The sequence below is a fragment of the Uranotaenia lowii genome, chromosome 2 (assembly GCF_029784155.1).
Source record: "Uranotaenia lowii strain MFRU-FL chromosome 2, ASM2978415v1, whole genome shotgun sequence".
Taxonomy (NCBI): Eukaryota; Metazoa; Arthropoda; class Insecta; order Diptera; family Culicidae; genus Uranotaenia; species Uranotaenia lowii.
In genome coordinates, this window is record NC_073692.1 from 225,396,561 (window position 1) to 225,417,677 (window position 21,117).

The 21,117-nt window shown below is 34.4% G+C and overlaps 1 protein-coding gene across 5 annotated transcripts in view; it reads left to right on the forward strand.

The window, feature by feature from the left end:
* The window catches only part of LOC129745268 (protein madd-4), a 797,076-nt gene that overhangs the window by 721,405 nt on the left and 54,554 nt on the right, over positions 1-21,117 (forward strand). For 3 of the 5 annotated variants that reach the window (XM_055738232.1, XM_055738235.1, XM_055738234.1), the window contains exons 12-15: positions 10-471; positions 537-1,121; positions 14,223-14,319; positions 14,719-14,850. In XM_055738232.1, the coding sequence (XP_055594207.1) occupies positions 10-471; positions 537-1,121; positions 14,223-14,319; positions 14,719-14,850 (1,276 nt within the window). The remainder of the gene's footprint in view (positions 1-9; positions 472-536; positions 1,122-14,222; positions 14,320-14,718; positions 14,851-21,117) is intronic. The other 2 variants (XM_055738233.1, XM_055738236.1) reach the window with 2 other exon arrangements.

Sequence of the window (21,117 nt, forward strand, 5' to 3'; positions counted from 1 at the left end):
TTAATCTAGGGACGGTAATCGACAAAACTTAGATGGAATAAAGGTAGCGGCTGCGGTTCCCGGCAAAACGTACTCCTGGCGGGAGGAAGGCTACACCAGCTGTAGTGCGTCCTGTTTGGGTGGAGTTGAGGAGCTGATCATCAACTGTGTCCGGGATGATACCGGCAAAATAGTTTCACCCTTTCTCTGTTCACCGGAAACGAAACCGGAAGCTCGGATACGAACCTGTAACGACATTCCCTGTCCACCTCGGTGGAACTATTCCGAGTTCACGCCATGTTCGAAGTCCTGTGGATTTGGAATTCAAACCCGGGAAGTAACCTGCATTCATGAGGTTACCCGAGGAGGCGAAAATACCATGATCGTTCCCAACAGCATGTGCACCACAAAGCCACAACCGGATCGTCAGTATTGTAACATTATTGATTGTCCGGTGCGGTGGGAAGTTTCCGAATGGAGCAAATGTTCGAAGTAAGTTTCCACAGTTCTAAAAATAATTTTATATGAACTTTTTTTTTACTTAAATTTATCCACAGACCTTGTGGTGGAGGCATCAAGGAACGTCGAGTTGAATGCAAACAGATCATGGCCCAGGAACACAAAGTTGAACGACCAGCAACGATGTGTCCAAGTAGCAAGCCCCCAGATAAGAAACCTTGTAACTCGAAAGCCTGCGCCCCGGAAGATCAGAGACCACCGATTGCCGGTACCAATTCAACCTTCATCCAGCACGATCCGAAGAAGAACAAAATCACCCTCAAAATCGGAGGAGCTGCAACGGTATTTTTCGGAACACAAATCAAAATCAAATGTCCAGTTAAACGATTCAATCGGACCAAGATTCGGTGGAGCAAGGATCAAACTCCGTTGACCAAGTCGCGAAAGATCAAAATTTCGAAGAAGGGAGCGCTACGGATATTGGATGTCACCTTTAAGGAGAACGGAATCTACACCTGTCATGCGGGGTTGAGTCATGCGGATTTGAAATTGACTGTTAAACCGAAACCAGGACTAAGTGAAAACCAAAGCGAGGACAGTGGACGGCATCGGGATGGAGGAGATTTGAATGCGCTGAGGGATCACTCATATGTGGCTTCTCAGAGCGGGACGGATGAGAAGGGGTAAGTTATGGAATGAGCCATTCAATTAGATATAAACATGAACTACTGAATGCAAGTATGCTAAATTTTTGCTTCTCTATGTTCTTTGTCGCTGAATCAATCCTGGTTTGGAACATCTCAACAAAAGTTTAAAAAGCTTATTTTGCAATCAAAAGTGATTTGAGGTTTCTTGAAGCTCCGAACACACATTTCTCCATTAATACCTTTCAATTTCAGTAATATTTATCATATAGGATTGGTCGATTTTGGTTCGATCCATGCGAGATCGATTTTTTGAACTCTAATTTCCGAATTTTTGGATCGATTCTCTAGCCTTGAAAAAATCGATAAAACCGGTTTATTTTCGATTCAAGCTTACGATCTTTTAAATTTTTCTCTTTGTTATCTTATTTTGATCGCCGCTGGGATATATTCTTATCTAAGTTTATGGCATTTCGGCAAATTGAAATTCTAGTTAGAGAGCAATTAAGACAGAAAAGAAAATTGATAGGTGGAAAGGTCAAAACTAGAGCGCTTTGGGTAGAAGAAACGAATAGATGGTGAAAAATGTGAGCAGGGCATTGTGTTATGGACAGCTTTTTACTGCTTGTGTGATTCTTTGCCCAGCAACTGCTGGTTGTTTGTAGCAAGTGACGAAGAAGCCACATTGCTACCCACAACCAGCTCAGATGGGTCGAACACATGAGGTTGCGTCCGACCGGGCCCGGTGTTCGACCCTCTCATGTGCTCTACCCATCTGAGCTGGTTGTGGGTAGCAATGTGGCTTCTTCGTCACTTGCTACAAACAACCAGCAGTTGCTGGGCAAAGAATCACACAAGCAGTAAAAAGCTGTCGATAACACAATGCCCTGCTCACATTTTTCACCATCTATTCGTTTCTTCTACCCAAAGCGCTCTAGCTTTGACCTTTCCACCTATCAATTTTCTTTTCTGTCTTAATTGCTCTCTAACTAGAATTTCAATTTGCCGAAATGCCATAAACTTAGATAAGAATTTTTCTCTTTATGTATTTCGGAGATTTCGAGATTCAATTTCGTGCAGAATTTCAATATCTGTACCATTCGATAGACTGTTTTCATATTTGTTGCCATCAAGCCACTAAAAGTATGGAAACTAGCTTCTCCATAAAACGGTAGCTCAAAAGCTTACTTAACGCTGATTTAAGCAACAGTAGCACTCTTCTACTAAGCTCGAAATTTTGTTTCTTTTCGAAGTTTTTAAGTTCCAGAGTCGAAGCTGAGCAGGAGCCTATTCAGCTTTCGAATCAGACCTCAAATAAAAAGCTTTTTCCAAAAAAATTAATCGTTTATTTTCATCAATAAAAAAAATAAAAGAAAAAAGTGAGTAGTCAATCAAGCTAAGCTAAGCTAAAAATTAATCGTTTATTTTCGATCTACATTTGAATTATTACATTTCCCATATTTTTTAGGTTAATTTTTGATATTTGATCAGAATTAAGTTCTCATTTTAATATTTAATATTTAAGAAGAGAAATCACCGTGGATTTGTTTTTGTGAAATTAATTTGCGGCTTTATCGGTGAGAGTTAAAGAGTTGAAATGAAAGACGGATAGAAGATCAGAAGAATATGCTAAGGTGGTAAAAAGAGCGAAGAGCATTTGAAATAGTCTTTCATTTCAACTCTTTAACCCTCACCGATAAAGCCGCAAATTAATTTCACAAAAATAAGTATTTAATTGGATAAATGTATGTATTTTGAAAAAAAAAATCAAGTGTATGAGATTTCTTGTCATTTTTACTACTAACTCCAGCATGAAGTAACCCTCAGGCTGCACTACTCTTTAACAAAATTGAATAGATCGATATAACAGAGATCGATATTTCAGGTGGATCGATCCTGGATCCTTGGTTGAATCGATCTTGGGAATCCATCTTTTCCAGAAGATCGAACAAACCGAATATCATAAACATAACAAATGAAATATTAAACATATGTCGATAGATAACTAAGCTTAACTTATTGCTGCTGTAAGTTACACTTGAATGAACCGTGAAACGTTGGTGGAATTTTGAAATTGTTTTCTTTGAACTGAAGAACTTTTATATATTACTAGCTGACCCGGTGTGCGTTGCAACACCATCCAAAAATAAATGAAATTTTAAGAAATTATTCAAATTAAGTTTTTTGTATGTATCATAAAAACTCGGTTTATGCCAAAAAAAAAACTTGTATGGAAGCTCCCGTTTCCCCTTATCATCCGCAAATGCTGGAAGGAGGGATCCCATTTTTCGTATTCAAAAACTCCCCTCTCCACACTGCAAGACAGAAGGGTCTATAAAATCCATAGAAATATATCTTGTACTCAAATACTTTCGCATGTCAATTGGATTTTTTTTTCGCTTGATTAATTCTATACCAAGAAAATTGTATTGGACCCCCTCCCCATTTCCTATGTACTCACTGGAAAAAAGATGGTGTTTTAAATAATCATAGAACCATTTTTCGTACCCAAATGATTTCCCATGTCATATTTGGTTTCATTTGTTTGATAAGTTCTTGGTTTATGCAAAATAATGTAATGTGAGCTCCCCTCTTTGCTGACTTCATCCCCAATTGAAGAAGAAATGAGTTTTGAATAAGCATATAACAATTTATCGTACCCAAATGTTCGCCCATATCAAATTTGTTTCCATTTGCTCGATTAGTTCTCGAGTTTTGCGAAAAATTGTAATGGAGCCCCCTTTAGGCACAATTTTCCCGTATGTTTGGATAACGTGCCGCTATTGAGTCTACTCCCATTCTAATACCTGAATATCCTACCAAGCGAAATTTGGTTCCATTTGCTGGATAAATTCTCGATTGATGTAAAAAATGGTATGAGTGCACCCTCCCAACTTAAAAATTTCCCCACAGGAAGATCAGAGGGTTCTCAAAATGGAGAGGTAAAAAATGACACTAGAAACATTTCTTGCGTTTCAATACTCTCCCATGCCAAATTTGGTCCACTTTCTTTATTAGTTGTTGAGTTGTGTAAAAAAATATGAAAGAGGTCCCCTCCCCCTTTTTACTGGAAAGAGGTAGGGGTCTCAAATAATCAATGAAATATTTTTCGTATCCAAATACCTTCCGTGCCAAATTTCGTTCCAATATCTTGATTAGTTTTCGAGTTATATGAAAAATTGTAAAGTAGCCCCCCCCCCTCCTTATCACCCCACTGAGAGGAAGGAGGGGTACCTAATATTCATAGAAATATTTCTTGTTCCGAAATACCACCCCTTGCCAAATTTGATTTCATTTGCTTGATGGGTTCTGAAGCCATGCAAAAAACTGTCTTTTGTTTAGGGAGCCCCTCTCTCCCTTCATGAGAGAATGAGGGGTCTAATAGGAACCTTCCCTTGCCTCCAATACCCCCATCTGACAAGTTTCACCCAAACCGGTTCAGTACTTTTCGAGTCTATAGGGAACAGACAGACAGACAGAAATTCATTTATATATATATAGATATTGAAACTAAATTAGAAATCAATCATAAAATCTCATATTAACTTCTTATACATAAAATTCAAAAATGTTTCGAATATACACTTGGGAACTAAAACTTTGATTGCTTAGAGGCACATCTAATTCGAATCCGATTGAACTCAAATCTGCACATGTCAGTTTTTTGGGACAATCAGTCGATTCGGGCCGATTGGTCGGATTTCTTGATTCGATCATTAAATTTTCCCCACACATCCATTGCCACCCTAATAATGTACCATATTTTATGAAAACTTAAAACCGAGGTATTAAAACAAGTTTTAAAACACGATATTCACGATATTCGGAATTCATTTAATATTCTGAATAAGATTTCTCTTATTCTTAGTAATTCGTGTTGGGTACAAACATAGAAACCTTTTATAAATGTGTGATTTTTAAATTTGTTCCGTCCTAACTGATCGATTGATTATATTATTTTAATGGCATTGCGGCGAGATGAACTTCTAAGGTAGAAATGTTTTTAAGTAGTGAAGAATATAGCTGGATAGATGAAGCGAGTGCGCTTCGTAGAAGAAGTGGAAAGGTGGTGAAGAATGTAAGCGGAGGGCAATTTGTGTAGAAAGCTCAAAACTGATCGGGTAAACTTTTGCTAGGCTCACTGACTGACTATGTAGAGGAGGCGAAGCAGTCGCAGATCCTCTTCACAGTCAGCCTAGAGTGGCTTAGGTGTATTCTATACACACCTAAGCGAGCAAAAGAATACCCGACAGCCGCTTACAAGAGCAATCTGAAATGCGTGCAGAATCTAGCGATGTATGATTTTTCGGGCTCTCGCTTAGGTAGTTTGCTACTTTTGTTTTTCGCATCTTATCTACCTAGCGTGCCTTACTTTCTGGAAGTGTCGCAAGACATTTTTTATTATCCCCATTTTCCCCCCCTTTTTTGCCAATGAAATCTATGATTAAGATTTTTATCGCCGATATAATTGTTGATTATATTATTTTAATGGCATTGCTCTTGTAAGCGGCTGTCGGGTATTCTTTTGCTCGCTTAGGTGTGTATAGAATACACCTAAGCCACTCTAGGCTGACTGTGAAGAGGATCTGCGACTGCTTCGCCTCCTCTACATAGTCAGTCAGTGAGCCTAGCAAAAGTTTACCCGATCAGTTTTGAGCTTTCTACACAAATTGCCCTCCGCTTACATTCTTCACCACCTTTCCACTTCTTCTACGAAGCGCACTCGCTTCATCTATCCAGCTATATTCTTCACTACTTAAAAACATTTCTACCTTAGAAGTTCATCTCGCCGCAATGCCATTAAAATAATATAATCAACAATTATATCGGCGATAAAAATCTTAATCATTAACTGATCGATTAAGTAAATATTTTTGATATTCAAAGGGATCAAAGAAACCCCTACAAGATCGGAGATGATCTCAAAACCTCAATAATAATAATAATTTTTTAAAGAACTCTACCCTCAGCGGTCGTTCAGATCTGGACTCTGAATCCTAAATATATCATAAATTATGTTACGTAAATATGTTAAAAATAAATGGTGTAATAAACCAAAAAAAAAATTATAAACACTTTTTATTTGTAAAAACCCCATTTCAAAACTTATCAATGCGTTTTTAATTTCAAAATCAAGATTAAAAAAGAATTTTAATTGACGGATACACAAAATTTAAAGAAGTATGAAGGATCAGTGAAGGATCAGCAAACGAAATTCAGAATCAAATGCGGAATAAAATTTGAAAAATATACAAACAATTTAATAATCATGAGTTAAGGTTTCTTTTTCTTAACTGTACATCAAAATATTTAAATTTTGAGTGTGGAGTAAGATTGATCACATTTTTTTCAATATATCTCGAATATTTTTTTTTGTTAAGGAAAGTGTGACATATACATGTGACATTTTATACATATATGTACATGGTTGAAGAAATTTATTAGACTACTTTAAATTTGATTTAAAAATCGATTTTGTATTTGTTTAGAATTGAATGCTTTGGGGTAACATTGATCAGTCTTTATATTGATGGTTTTAACGAGTTTTCTTGATCATAAAGGATACACAACACCTTCATAATATTTAGAAATGCTAGTAATTGATAAACTAAGGCATTTCAGGACAAACTTAAATGGTATAAAAGTAATCCTGAAATCCTACAAAATTGAACACATTACTTTTGGTGGCTCAAAGATACTGTATTTGTAACTTTTGGTCTAGTGAATTATGAGACACAGAATGCTGAATTTCGGTGTTACTTGGTTAAGATTTCCTCGCGGTCCAAATAAACAACATCACGGTCCTTAATGTGTTAAGGCCGAACAACAGTTAAAATCGAAAGATGGACAATTATAATGCATAAAATACGGGGCTAAATTTTTAATCATTACTTATAAAGTTTTAACTACAAAAAAAAATTGCCTCCATTCAATTCTTTAGGCCCTCTCACTTTTCCCCTTAATTTTTTCCTACAAACTTTTTCGTTTGCTAGGTTCCTTGCTTGCCTTTTGTCCAATAATGGCTTACGCTTGGAAAACGTCCCTATTTTTCAAACATCAAAAATTTACCTCAAAATACAACAAAAACTACACCAAAACTATAAATTTACAAAGAAAAAAAGTTAAACTGTCACATAAATCAACCTGCTGCTTCTAAACGCTTTTATTTCATCAGGAAGGGTTTTTGTATGCGAGCCTTCGAAAAATTTTTATTTCAAGATTTTGAAATTATATTTTTTCTTACATTTGAAATTTTCAAAAACAAACCAAGTTTTTTCCAATTTGTCAAAAATAATGATTCTTAAACTTTTTGTCAAATTAAAAAAAAAGGAGTTGTCAAAAATAAACTTCCAGTGTCAATATTCATGTTCAATGTATTTTTCATACAAAAAAAATAGTTCATTCAAAATTATGATGCTCTTAGGTACAGAAACAAGTAAACATTTATGCGCAGAATCCAGTAGATAATAAGAAATAAATTCCAAAAATAACGTTTCATATTTCAAAATTCAAATGTCTGAAGGTTTAAGTACATTTTAGAAGGTAACAGTAAACATTCTTCAGAAATTTCAAAAAATCTAGTCAAACTTCAAAAATTTCAAACCTACACAATGGAACAATGCAAACTGTATCGAAAAACGGAATTTGGACAAGCTGCGATTTCTATGCTTTGAAATATAATATTTTAACTTATTTATCATGGTTAGGGTTTAACCCTTCAAAGCTGTTCAGATCAATATTACCCCGTGCGCACACTTCAAATATTCTTATTATCATTCTAATATTCTTAAGAACTCGGGTTTTTAAGAAATAAAGTATGTTCTATGAAAATTAGAATCAAATTAACGGTAAAAAGCTGGAATTAAAGTTTAGAAAATCGATCAATTGCGAAATGAAATACAGCGAAGCAAAGCCAAAGTTGTATTTTTTTAAGTAAGATTTATTCCTACCGGGAGATTCGAGATAGCGGTCAAAACTTTCATGGGACACCAAAATATACATATAAACATCGTCAGATAGAAGTATTTTTGACAATTCCAAAAATTAATAAAACACTTAAATACAGCAAAGATGTCAGAAGTTATTTATATTTCTTAAATTTTGATTCGGACCTGTTTTTGATAACCTGGTAATAATATCACAGATGAAATGTTCTACCAGGTTATCAGAAACTGACTAAAATTTGAAATAATGAGTAGTTGGAATAAATTACCCACACAATGAATCTAATATTATCAAATTCGCCAGGGGCCAGGGGAACCCCAGAAAACTGCAAGTCAAATTTCCCCGAAACAAATATTTTTCGAAAAGCTTTGGAAGGTTGATAAAAGCCATTTAGTGATGAGAAAAATTCTCAAGGATTACACAGTTATTAATTTATTTTTTGAAGTTTAAAATATGTGATGATTCCAATAAGCTTAGAACAGGTTAAGGCAAGACAGCTAAGCTTTTGAAATACGGTACCATAAAATGTCATCAAAAAGGTCATGAATAAGGTTGCCAGAATTTTTTCCACCCCCATCCGGGCCTAGCAATTCCGGGCATTTTTTCAAAAAAACCTGGCAAAATCCGGGCATGGATTTCAATTTTTCAAATCTAAAAACCGGGCAAAAACCGGGCAAAACTTAGGTGTTATTATATATGAAAGCAAAGAAAAAATGCAAAAAAAAATAAAACTAATATTTCATTGATGTAATTGCAGACTTCCAAAAACCTTTTGGAACACTTAAATATTTAATGGTTTATAAAAGTAAATCAGCGAATTTATTTGAAACAACCGTTGAAAAATTCCATACCGTGAATCGATTTTGCTAAAACTTACTCAAAAACTTTGATTTTTTTGTGGTTTTTTTGTGAAAATTGTGAAAAAATCCGGGCAATATCCGGACTTTTTTCACGATATCCGGGCAACCGGGCCGGACCGGACTTTCTCGAAATTTTGCATCAAATATCCGGGCAAACCCGGATAAAACCGGGCAATCTGGCAAGCTTAGTCATGAATATGAGGAAAAAAGGGTGATTGACGTTTTCAACTAACTCTAGAAATTTTCTCCCTCCCTCTGCGTCTATGAAGCTCCTCGGACATTGAAAAATGTGTTGAATCTGATTTGAACAGAAAAATATCTCTAGATAACGAAATAACTACTTACGTTAAAACACAATTAAGTTCAAATAAAGACTATTATTCTTAAAAGCTGTTAATTCTATAAGTTCCAGAACAGAACACCACAGAGAAATTTTTCAAGAACACAATTTTAACCTATTTTGGAGTTTATTGAATCAGAACACATTTTCATGTCAAATATATTATTCCAATGGCAGGGGTTAAACTGTACAAAACGCACCAGTTAAGCAAAAACGATGTTTTCAGCGATACCAATCGTTCAAGAACTAAATTGGACGCTTAAGACCATAAAGAAATGTGATCTACGTAGGGTGGTCTAACCGGTTTTACCGAAACCGGTAAAACCGGTAAAACCGTCCATTTTCCAATACCGGAAATACCGGCTATTAAGGCGGTAAAAAACCGGTATTTCCGGTAATTTTTTCAGTATTTTTTTGCATTAAAATAAAATTGACACAGCTAAAGGTTTTTTTTTACCCAATATGTATGAGTGCAAATACTCAAATTTTGTTCAATCAGCTTCAAAATCTAAGCTCAATAAACCTTACTGCAAGGTTTATGTTAGATTTGATTATTGCTAAAACTTGTCGATGTAACTTTTTGGATTAAAGCTATAGTGGCGTTCAAAAGAACATTGACAAGCTGCCATCTCCCTGTATGAAGATAATTTTTCATGAAACTTTACACATTTCAGATCAGCTATTGAACTAACGCTCCACAACATTTAAAGATTGTTCAAGTGTACAATGACTGAAGAAAAGATACAGCTGCAAGAAATTTAAGATTGCTTCACAATAATCACTGTATTTTTCATTGAAAAATTGGAATTTGGTCAAAACATGCAAAATTGATTTATCTGTTGTTTTAATTTTTAACGCTGTGGAAGCATTTTCTTTTTCCAGACAAAGCCGCAACAATATTTTTATAAATTTGCAACAGAATTATAATAAAACACGTATGGATCAGATCCAAACAACTATATTTATTGCTGAACTTGACTGGATTTCGAATAAATTTATATTCCTATTTAATTGTTTTAATGTTTGAAACGCAAACTGAATACGATCACGACCTAAATTGCGGGGAAAACATTCGTATTTTGGACAACAAAAATCTGAAATTCTGTCACCCAGAAACTTTTTCACAGAGTTTTGTGTTTTGCCCAATTTAATTTACCGTTAAATCTTTTTGTATATGAAAATATAAATATTTTGTATATCATTTTCATGAAAGACGTTTTAAAACTTTTACTAAATCTGTTCTTAAATCTGAATACTGTATAACAGAGTACAGGACACAAATTCGTTAAAAATTATATGAAACTTCTATAATTTCTGCAACCTAACAGCGATATTATAATAATGAAATGAAGATGATAGATATTATGATTATCATGGTAATGATGATAAATTTATGACATAAGGATAATTTAAAGACACAATACCATATTTTTCAATCGAAATTGTTGCTAAATCTATTGCGTTATCTGAGCATTTTATGCCATTACTACTGCAATTAGACGAAACTTTTTAATGCATTCGATATGCTTTGGAAAATACCGGTTTTACAGGTTTTATCGGTTTTATAAATTACGAATACCGAAATACCCACGCTCTTTTTTTTAAACTCAAAATTAAGTAGTTTTGGTTCAAAACAGCACTTCGGTGGCTTCCCTCAACTTTGAGTTTGACTGGGCAACAGCAAAACTAAGTTCTGATAGGCATACTCAATACTAAGTTCGGCAGCTGAACTCTAATTTATCCTTTTTTTCGAGGGTAGCTAATTTTCAGGGCATTAAAGGATGATTAAAATTTGTTGTACCCGGATGTTGCTGTTCCGGTACATTGCAATTACAGAGCGGTGGAAAGTTTTGACATTCCCGGTCAAAGAAAACTTCCGGATGTTACTTCCTACGGGAAGTAAACAACATCCGGAAGTTTCCGGACATTCCAAGCCGCTCACCATATGATGACAATGACGGACAGAATTTCATATCTTCCGGTAATTGTTCCGGAACGACAAAATTTTGCGACGTGTTCGCTGGTTGCTGCTCCGGTTCGGACTGAACTCGCTAAGTGTTTTCAGTCCAACAAAGTGAGTTCAATTTTAGTTCATAAGGTGGAACTCAGCTTTGATCCCTCGCCGAAGGAAAAAAAAGGGATCAATTTTGAGTTCGCAGTTCGAACTCCGTTTTGATCCATCGCAAGGAGGAAAAAGGGTACTTAACTTTAAGTTCAAAGAATCGAACTATGTTTTGAACCTCGGTCATACTTAATTTTGAGTTAAATAAAAAGAGCGTGCCGGATTTGAAAAAAACCGGTAAATCCGACCACCCTAGATCTACGTCTTCTTAAAAAGAAAAAATATAAGACAAATCGATTTGAATGATATATTTATAAAAATCAAAAACTGTTCTATCAAAACACATCGTGCAGTAAAAAGCCAAAACGGGTGGTCTGAACGGGTGGTCTGAATTGGAACATCAATTGGATCAATAACTGAAACATCAAATGTTTGTTAGCATGTTTATCGTATTTTTGAAAACTAATCGTACTCCGGCAAAAAATCACTTGTTATTACTGAACTCATCGGAACTTTCGCATTTTAAAAACACATTTTTATATCCCTATAGGTTAAATGCCTTCAAGTAGGTATCAGATCATATTTCTTGACTGATCCCGGCAAATATGGTGACGGATATTTTCACCCAGAAATCACCCAGATCAGCGAGCACTACGAATCAAACACTTCCACTATTGCCTACTGAATGAGTCCCAAATGTGTGTGCGCCATAATGCGCGAACCTTTGTCGACACGTGGTCTTTCGCGTATTTTGCCACATTTATTATATGATTGTTGTTGATAACAATTTGTGGAAAGTTAGTGAAAAAAACAAAGTCATTCGAAGGAAAAAAAGCTGCAGTTTTATCAGACTGAGCAGGCTGGTTTTCCATGAAACCTGATACACTGTATCAAAAAATTGTCCGTACAGCACGTACCCTGAAATCCAAACAATCAAAATGTGCACTACTTCAGTCAATAAAAATACTACAATTACATCATTCGCTGCAAAAACTAGTCCTTTTTGTAGATCAGTATTAAAAATGTTTATGAATTAAACCTTAAAAATAATCCAATTCATTTTGTATAGAAAGTCCCAAAAACGACGTCAAAAAATTGTCCGTACACTGAGGCCTTTGTCAAATATTAGTCAAGTAACCAGTTATATGTCAGTCTGTCAAACGCAGAAATGTGAGTTGAATCTAAGCAAAGACCATTTCCAGTGGTCAGAGCGATAAATACGGTAAAATGAACTTTATCTAGCATAAATCAGTAGATTTTCGTGTTTCCGGATGTCAACGGGTATTTTTTTGGGAGAAGCAGACATTTTCCTCTTAATTAAAACCACAAAAATTAACAAGAAAATGTCTGCTTCTCACAAAAAATACCCGTTGACATCCGGAAACTGATTGCTGACCTGAAGAATGACGGTAAAAGCTTGTCCGAAATTGCAGGTATAGTAAAACGGCTACGATCGTCGGTTCAGCATATTTTCCAGAACTTTAAGAAAACCAACTTCCTGGAGACCACTCCAGAAAGAGGCCACAAACTGAAGCTTACCGATCGTCACCATCGCATCATTGTCAGGGAAATCAGTCAGAATCCTAAAATCAGTGCCTCGAAACTAGCAGACAGCCTGAAGAATTTTGGAAACAAACAGGTTAATACTCAAACGGTACGGAACAAACTTCATGAGAAAAAATACCGAGGTCGTGTTGCTCTGAAGAAGCCGTTTATATCCGCTTGAAATAAGAAAAAGCGGCTGGAATACGCTCAAAAGTATGTCCTGGAACCCGAAGAGTTCTGGCAGAACGTTATAATCACTGACGAAAGCTAATTTAATATTTTGGGGTCTGACGGACATATAAGAGTATGGCGTAATTCAAATACTGAATTGGATCCGAAAAATGTGTGACCGACAGTTAAGCACGGTGGTGGCCATGTAATGGTGTGGTATGCTTTCAGTGCAAATGGCACCGGAAACTTGACATTCATTCACGGAGAAAAATAATTAGATTTATGAGTCATATAACGCGTCTACAGAAATATAAAAATGATTGTTTGATTCTGACCCGAAAATACGATTAAACCAATCATCAGCTTATACGATTAGTCTCCAGGGAGTTAGTCTTCTTAAAGTTCTGAAGGACATACTGAACCGACGATCATGGCCGTTTTACTATTCTATGCGTAATTCGAAGACTAGTAAATAAATAAATTTCGGACAAGCTTTTACCGTCATTTTTCAGGTCAACAATCAGTTTCCGGATGTCAACGGGTATTTTTTTTTGTGAGAAGTAGACATTTTTCTGTTAATTTAATCCTCTAATTGTTGAAATCTACTGATTTATGCTAAATAAAGTTCATTTTACCGTATTTATCGCTCAAATCACTGGAAATTGTCTTTGCTGAGATTCAATTCACGTTTCTGCGTTTGACAGACTGACATATAACTGTTTACTTGACTAATATTTGACAAAGGCCTCAGTGTACGGACAATTTTTTGACGTCGTTTTTGGGACTTTCTATACAAAATGAATTTGATTTTTTTAAGGTTTCATTAATAAACATTTTTAATACTGATCTACAAAAAGGACTAGTTTTTGCAGCGAATGATGTAATTGTGGTATTTTTATTGACTGAGGTAGTGCACATTTTGATTGTTTGGATTTCAAGGTACGTGCTGTACGGACAATTTTTGATACAGTGTATGTAAATTTATATCCATAAAAAATTACAAGTTTCACGAGAATTTTATCTATTTTTCTGTTTCTAAGAGTAAAAGTCGTATATATTGTACAAGTTGAAATTCCCGGTATGCAGAGGTTAAATCCAAAATACAAAAATAAATAACAAAAAACTTTGAATAGCTGAAAAACAAAAATGATAATGGACTCGCCCACAAGGAATCTCCCTAAAACCGAAAATAATTGAAAATTCTTTTTCCCCAACAGCGGCCGTCGGAACCGGGAGAAAATTCGAGGGAAAAATCGACAGCGCCCATCGGCCGATACCGTCCAGAATGCCGAAAGCAGCGTCATGGAAGACGAGGTAAGAAAAGAAGGGGCATTCCCAAAGCGTTAATATTGCTAATAATAAGAAACATGCTGCCTTTAACCGAATTTACCCATTAGTATGAGAGCTTCCGGCAGGATTAACCGCTGCCAAATAACGTAACTAACCCATTTCCCTTCTTTCTACAACTTTCTAACTCTGCGAATCGAATCTTCTTCCGGCTTTCTGGTGCTCTATTTCTTGCGTGTATTTTTTCCGAACGCTATGATTATGTAACACGTTGGATGGAAAAAAATCAACCCCAATCCGAAAATCTAAATTCTGCACCCCTGTGCTTCGGTTTGCTGCTGGAACGGATGGCAAACACAAATTGGAAAATGGCTCCCAAAACCACCCCTGCTAATGCTACCATCCCCTAAAACCGTTAAAAAACAGCAGCTAATGAGATCCCACTCGCAAATGACCGCGTCCGACAGTACGGTCGCTTCGGATGCGGTTTCTGCGGCCAGTTCCGGCAGCCGGACGATGCCGATGCCCCACTTCCAGCATCTGCTCGCCAGCCTGCAGGTGAGATGGACTGTTTTACCGGGCTAAACTAGCAAACCGGATATGAGCAGCAACAGCGGATTATGCTCCGTTTTTTTATCGAGTTCATAGTTATTTTAGAGAGGAAGATGTTAATGCGTGCTTTTAAGTTCCCTGTTTGTGTTTCGTCTCGGTTTTGCATGTCTTGTTTTGTCCTTCACGAGGTAGAATTTGCATGATAGTTCTCATTTGAGTACTTTTCACGTTAACCGCACCTAATGTTTTTCTCAATGAGAATATCAAATATGGCATGATTTGTGTAGAAATACATATATTATATAATCTTATAAATCACTTACTTTATTCAACACCATAGGTGATTTTGATAAACAATTCATTTAATACAAAAATAAACCCATCGTTAAATTCAAATCTGTTTTTTTGTAAATAAACTTGTTAAGTTCTTAAACACTAAACATACCTACACTTTGTATATACTTATTTAAATGGCGAGTGTTCAAATGGCGCCAAACACGTTTTTCGCTAAAAATTCTCTTACAAGTCGAAAAATTTTTATTTTAAACACAAGCTTCGGTAAGAAGGCTGTAAATCAGTTAACGAGTGCTCGAAAAAAAAATTCCACTTTGCACTTAAGTAGGCTGAAGTTAGAAGCTATATGTTGCACATATGGAATGTTTTTTGTATTTTTTTTTTTGTAAGATCATGGTTACAAAAATGAAATAAAATGGTGTAAAACCCGTATTTTTGAACTAATCAACCGCCAAAGCTGTTCCAGTCACAGTAGAATAGTGAATTGCAAAGCTGACGTAATTTGTCACATTTTGGCATTTTCAGACATTTGAAATACGAAACCAGTGATGATAACTGTCCGAATGTCATTTGACATTTGTCCGAAGCCTAGAGCGACATTCATCAGTACGACCATCGCAGTCATGTCCGTTTTGGATATTGTGAATGTCATCGCTAAGAGAAATTCCCTCGGAAAAATGTCAAATAACATTTGGAATGAATGTCACAACTTGCATCGAGATTATGAGAATCGTGGAGAAAAATGTAAAGCTAAGCACGGGAAAGTCGGTCGTTGCTCCGATGATATTCATACTGGCAAATGTTATCATGACATTCAACATTTTATGTCACAGAATCATAATCGTAACATTTATAGGAATCTCAATGAAATGTTAGACTAAACCCACCGGGCGTTGCTATTCCGGTCGGTATTTTAGATGTTTTGATTGGTTGCGTTTTTATCTACTTACTGATTTTCGCACCCATTGTTGCCATCCAAGTTGGTATTTGTGTTTGTTTATTTTCTGATAGAAACGACCGGCTTCGTTGCTACCGGGTTGCTACATAAACGCATCCTGTAACAACCTACTGCTTGAATGCTATTTCTCGAATCAAGATAGCGACTGTTGGTGCGATGATGGCTTGATAGATATGTTGCTGAATGTACTCGATTCGTGGTTTAGCAACCATTGGTGGGCCTGGTCTTAGTAAGTGAATAATACACTAGTTGTGATGGGGCGCTAGCATTCAAAAATTACTCCACGTGTACGAATGACACGTAGAAAAATATATGGAAATTTCATTTTCTACCAAGCATTTTTAGCCTGCTTCAATTTTTATGCGTGCAAAAGTATAAGTTGCTATGGTGTTAAATTTTTGTTATGTGTTCCTCCCAGTGAAAAAAGGTCCCGATGGTTGAAATGCACTAGATTCATGGAGCTTTGAAATTTGAGGAACAAAATTTGAAACGTTCCTACATATGAAAATCAATTCTTCATATTTAAAAAAAAATATTCCAATTGATAGATATTAAAATTTAAAAAAATAATTTCATAATATAATTGATTGAAAGTTTAACAGTTTAAGAATTAATTTTAGCAAATGAATAAAAGTTATAGATTTCTGTTCTTTATCTTATTGGGGAAAAATCGCAATTCTTTAAAAAAAGGATATTCTGGTAAACGATGTAGTCAGATGTAGTCTAGGCATTTTGTTAGAGAAGATACATTTTAGATCATCTGAAATTTCGTCAAATTTCTCCTTTGGATAAAATTTTCAAAAGATCATACCCTCTTCTTCAATAAGAATGGAATTGATCCGATACAGTGATACTAAAATTCAAGCTAACTGAGTTACATAACTCTTCATAAAAAATATTTTCGTGTCAAATGAAAATTGAATGATTTACGAAAAAATCGGAATTTAGCTATTGGTTTCATTACATGATCGGGAAACGAAGCTTAGGGAATGATGAGCTAGTTGGCGCCAGGAACTCTGGGCGATGAATATTTTTCTACTACGCATGGGAAGTTATATCAGCTTATCAGTGGTTTAGCAACCATTAGTGGGCTTGGTCTTATAAAAAATGAAAGTCGCGACAGGTAAAATGGTTCCTTGCTAGTTTTATTCTGGAGAATTTTGGAAGTGAGACTTTGCTCGTGTGGACTGGACAATCTGACCGGTTCCGGAATCCGGAAAAGCAAAATGATCAGATTTTAACAGGTGACACATAAATAGGAAGATAATTTTGATTTTTCGGATTCTGAAACCGACCAGATGGCTTCGAACCACTTTTTCTATAAGTTCTCATCATGTACAGATCAAGAGCTTCCTATTAATGTGTCGTAAGTTTAAATCTGATCATTTGATTTCTTGGATTTCGGAACCGGTCAGGTTGGCCGTGGCCAATGAACTTCATGATTGTCCAAATCATGACATTTTCTTGAATTTTTCCATGACATTCGCGCAATCTAAAATTCAAAAATGTCATTCTGACAGTCAAAGGACCTACAGAATCTTCGATTGCCACAAGTCAAAAATGTTATCGAGATGAATAATCCGATGACATTTTTTTGAGCGACTTTCATTGCAAAACTGAGTAGCATTTTCTCCAGTCGTTTAACTTTTTTTTTATGACTGTCAATGTCATTGAGATCTTTCCGAATGTCATTGGAAAATGTTATGGACTATCACGATCCCGACTGTCTTTTGGATGACATTCGCATCACTGTATGAAACACAGAATTTATGACGACTATTCAATTTGCATTTTCTGAGACAATTCATATATCTAAACTCAGTTCTGCACTAGATTTTGAGTATGTTAACATAAGGTTTAGGCAATTTAACTAGGTATACCTAGTTAAATATGCACAAGAAAAGTAATTTCATACCGATTCTAGTGATGTAGATGCATTGGCGTTACAATGCTTGACATAAATATTACATTTTTATTATTTTCTAATGTGACTGGAACAGCTTTATCGGTCGGTTGAATGAAGGTTAGGCTTTTACACCAATTTTTTACATTTTGTGTGGCCATGATCTTAAAAAAAAGACTGGCTACTGATTTTCATATGATAGTTTTGCTCAAACAATGCATGCATTTAAAATAACTTTGAGAAGTTATCAAGTGTTTTACACTGATAGTTTTTCGTATTGAATTATAACTTTTGAAAATATGTCCTCAAACCTTTAAAATGGTAAGCTACATTTGTACAATGAGAGTTTTAATGGCAAAGTAGGAAACTATCTTTCAAAAATTGATAAAACATTTGAAATTTTTCAAGAATCTGGTAGATTTATCACTTGTTTTGAGTATCGAATGAGTTTGTTCCAAAAAAATATTTAATAATCATTTTTGGCTTTTTACGGTCTGCGATTTTAATCAAACAACTTTTTATTTGAAAAATTTGGTTTTTCAAATAAAAAGTTGTTTAATTAAAATCTCAGACCGTAAAAAGCCAAAAATTATTATCCAAAAATATCTTCCCGGTCGAAAACATAAATCTAAAATATTTAATTTCAAAGAAAAAAAGCTGAGATAATAACAGCTGAATCTACCAAATCTAAGGCAAATTTAGAAATTTTAACCACTGATAAAACTTAAACAAACTTTCATAGGTGAAATAAGAGGTTTGTATTTTGTAGTTCAAATCCTTGTTAACTTGATCCAAACTGAAAATTTTATTTTGTAATTTGGCTTTTGACAAAAACTGTAATAAATTATTAACAATACACTAAGAAATATGGAATTCCCTGCAGATTTTTTTTCTTAATCAGCTTATCATGAAGATAATCCATTTTTTCGTCATACGAATCTTGTAAAATAAACTCAAAATGTAACTTTTGTTTGAAATTTTCAGCTGAATTCTAGCATTGAATAAAAACATTGAAAATTTCAAGTTGGATCAAAAAGTGTACGAATTTAAACGAAACAATTTTTTGATATTTTTATATTGGTTGTTTAACTTATTTACGAGCTGAATATGAATCTGAATTTTGAAAGTAAATTCTGAATCATAATTTTGAACCTTATAGGCATTCCAAATTTAAATTTTGATTCTGTTTTTGATATCTTAAATATTAAAATGGAGGCATTTTCTTTGTAACACTATCACGTATAAACGGTCGGTCGGAATGAAGTAAAATTTGGTATCCGAGAGTTTTTGGGGTCAGAGAAGGTTTTTATAATAGTTTCAAGAGTCTCACTTTTTATGGAAGGAAGGTTCCCATACAAAATCAACTTTAAATGGGAAACAAGCCTGTACGGCTATAATTTTGTTAAGATTTTCATAAAAAGCGATTCGCGAGCACGATGAAGTAAAGGACATGTAGATGAAATAAAACATTTATTACTATTTATTTATTAAAAGGTAAAACGAAGTTTACCGGGACAGCTATTTTTATCTTAAAAGCTACAAAACAACAGTTTTTTATTCTCAATTCCAGATCAAAATATCAACTATCCTTTGCGGCTAGGGTCTATATAACCCGAACCTTACTTTCTCGAAGCAATATCTCAGGAACCATTAGAGCAAAATACTTGAAATAAAACTTATTTTTTAGGTCAAATATTCTGACTTTTCCTGAAATGAGGAGCTCTACAATTTCTCATTTGTAGATTTTTGAATAGGGTTACCAGAGCTGCCCACCAAAAAAAAAGGACAATTAACCAGCTAGGGTTATAAAGATTTTGAAATTGTCCGAATTTTTAATATCAGATGAATCTTAAAATTTTATGTTTTGATTTTAGTGGTCTTCAAAAAACGAACTTGAAGCCAAGAAGTTTTTAAAAATGGGTGTTTTGCATCAAAGAAAAATCATTCAATTGAATTGGTATTGAAAAACTTTTGATTAATATGAATTCAGATAAATTGAGAGCTCATATTGAAATAAGTGCTTGTTTATTTGAAAAGTTCATAAACAAATATTTGAAAAGATTTTATAATTATTTTTTCATGAGGATCAAGGAATTTTGTTGAAAAAAAAAATTGTCCTTCTGTTCAGTAACATTCAATTCCAACCGATAGAGATGAATCAATAATGACGAGACTGAGAGGGTGACCAAATCTAGTATTTAATTATAGAATTTGAACATATTGAGAACCATCTCTGAGGTATATTTATTTACATAAATTTGTTGTTACCCTGAGCTCAACTACTCTGAAATGTTAAATTTTATTTTAAAATGATATTATAAGAAATCGAATGCGAGACTTCAACTCACTCAAATGTTTGAAATCTGCATCTTTAATACATTTTATTTTGAAAAACGGCCCACCGAATTTCTGACATCTCTCATTGTATGTTTTTCGCGATTCTCGTGATAAAAATATCACAAAAAAAAATAAAATTAAGTTAGTTTCCATTAGTTTTCATGTTTTTATTGTTTAAATAACTAATTGAACCATTTATAAGAACATAAACTAATTATTTATTAAAACATATTGTTTTTCAAGAAAAATAAATAATTTTTCATTTTTTCTTATATTTCCATTCATGACATTTTTATAACAAAATTTTGTTTACTTTAAATGAATTTACTAACCGGCCCAAGTTTAGCTGACATTGTAAAATTTCATTATTTATACCGGGATGGTCAGGATCTTTGTTCAAAAAACGCGAACTTTTTAAGGCCATTTTGTCTTTCGGCTCAAGTTACCGATATTAGCTTCAGAATCTGCAATTATGAATTAAAATTCTGATATTTTGAGGTTCAATCTGAACAAACAATTTCAATTATTTATACTGAATCCGATAAGTGAATCTAAATAAAAATACAAATTTTGAATGATGAATCTGATTTTGATTTTATTACTCTGGATTGACATTGTTGTGTTTGAATTCTTCGTACGCATCAATGCTAAGATCTTCAATTCTGAATATGAAACAAAAATTCAGAATGTTTTTTTATTTTGCTTATTTCAAACTTCAAAATTATATTTTTAATATTGAAAATACATATGCATTTTTTAAATCATGAATGAGATTTTAAAT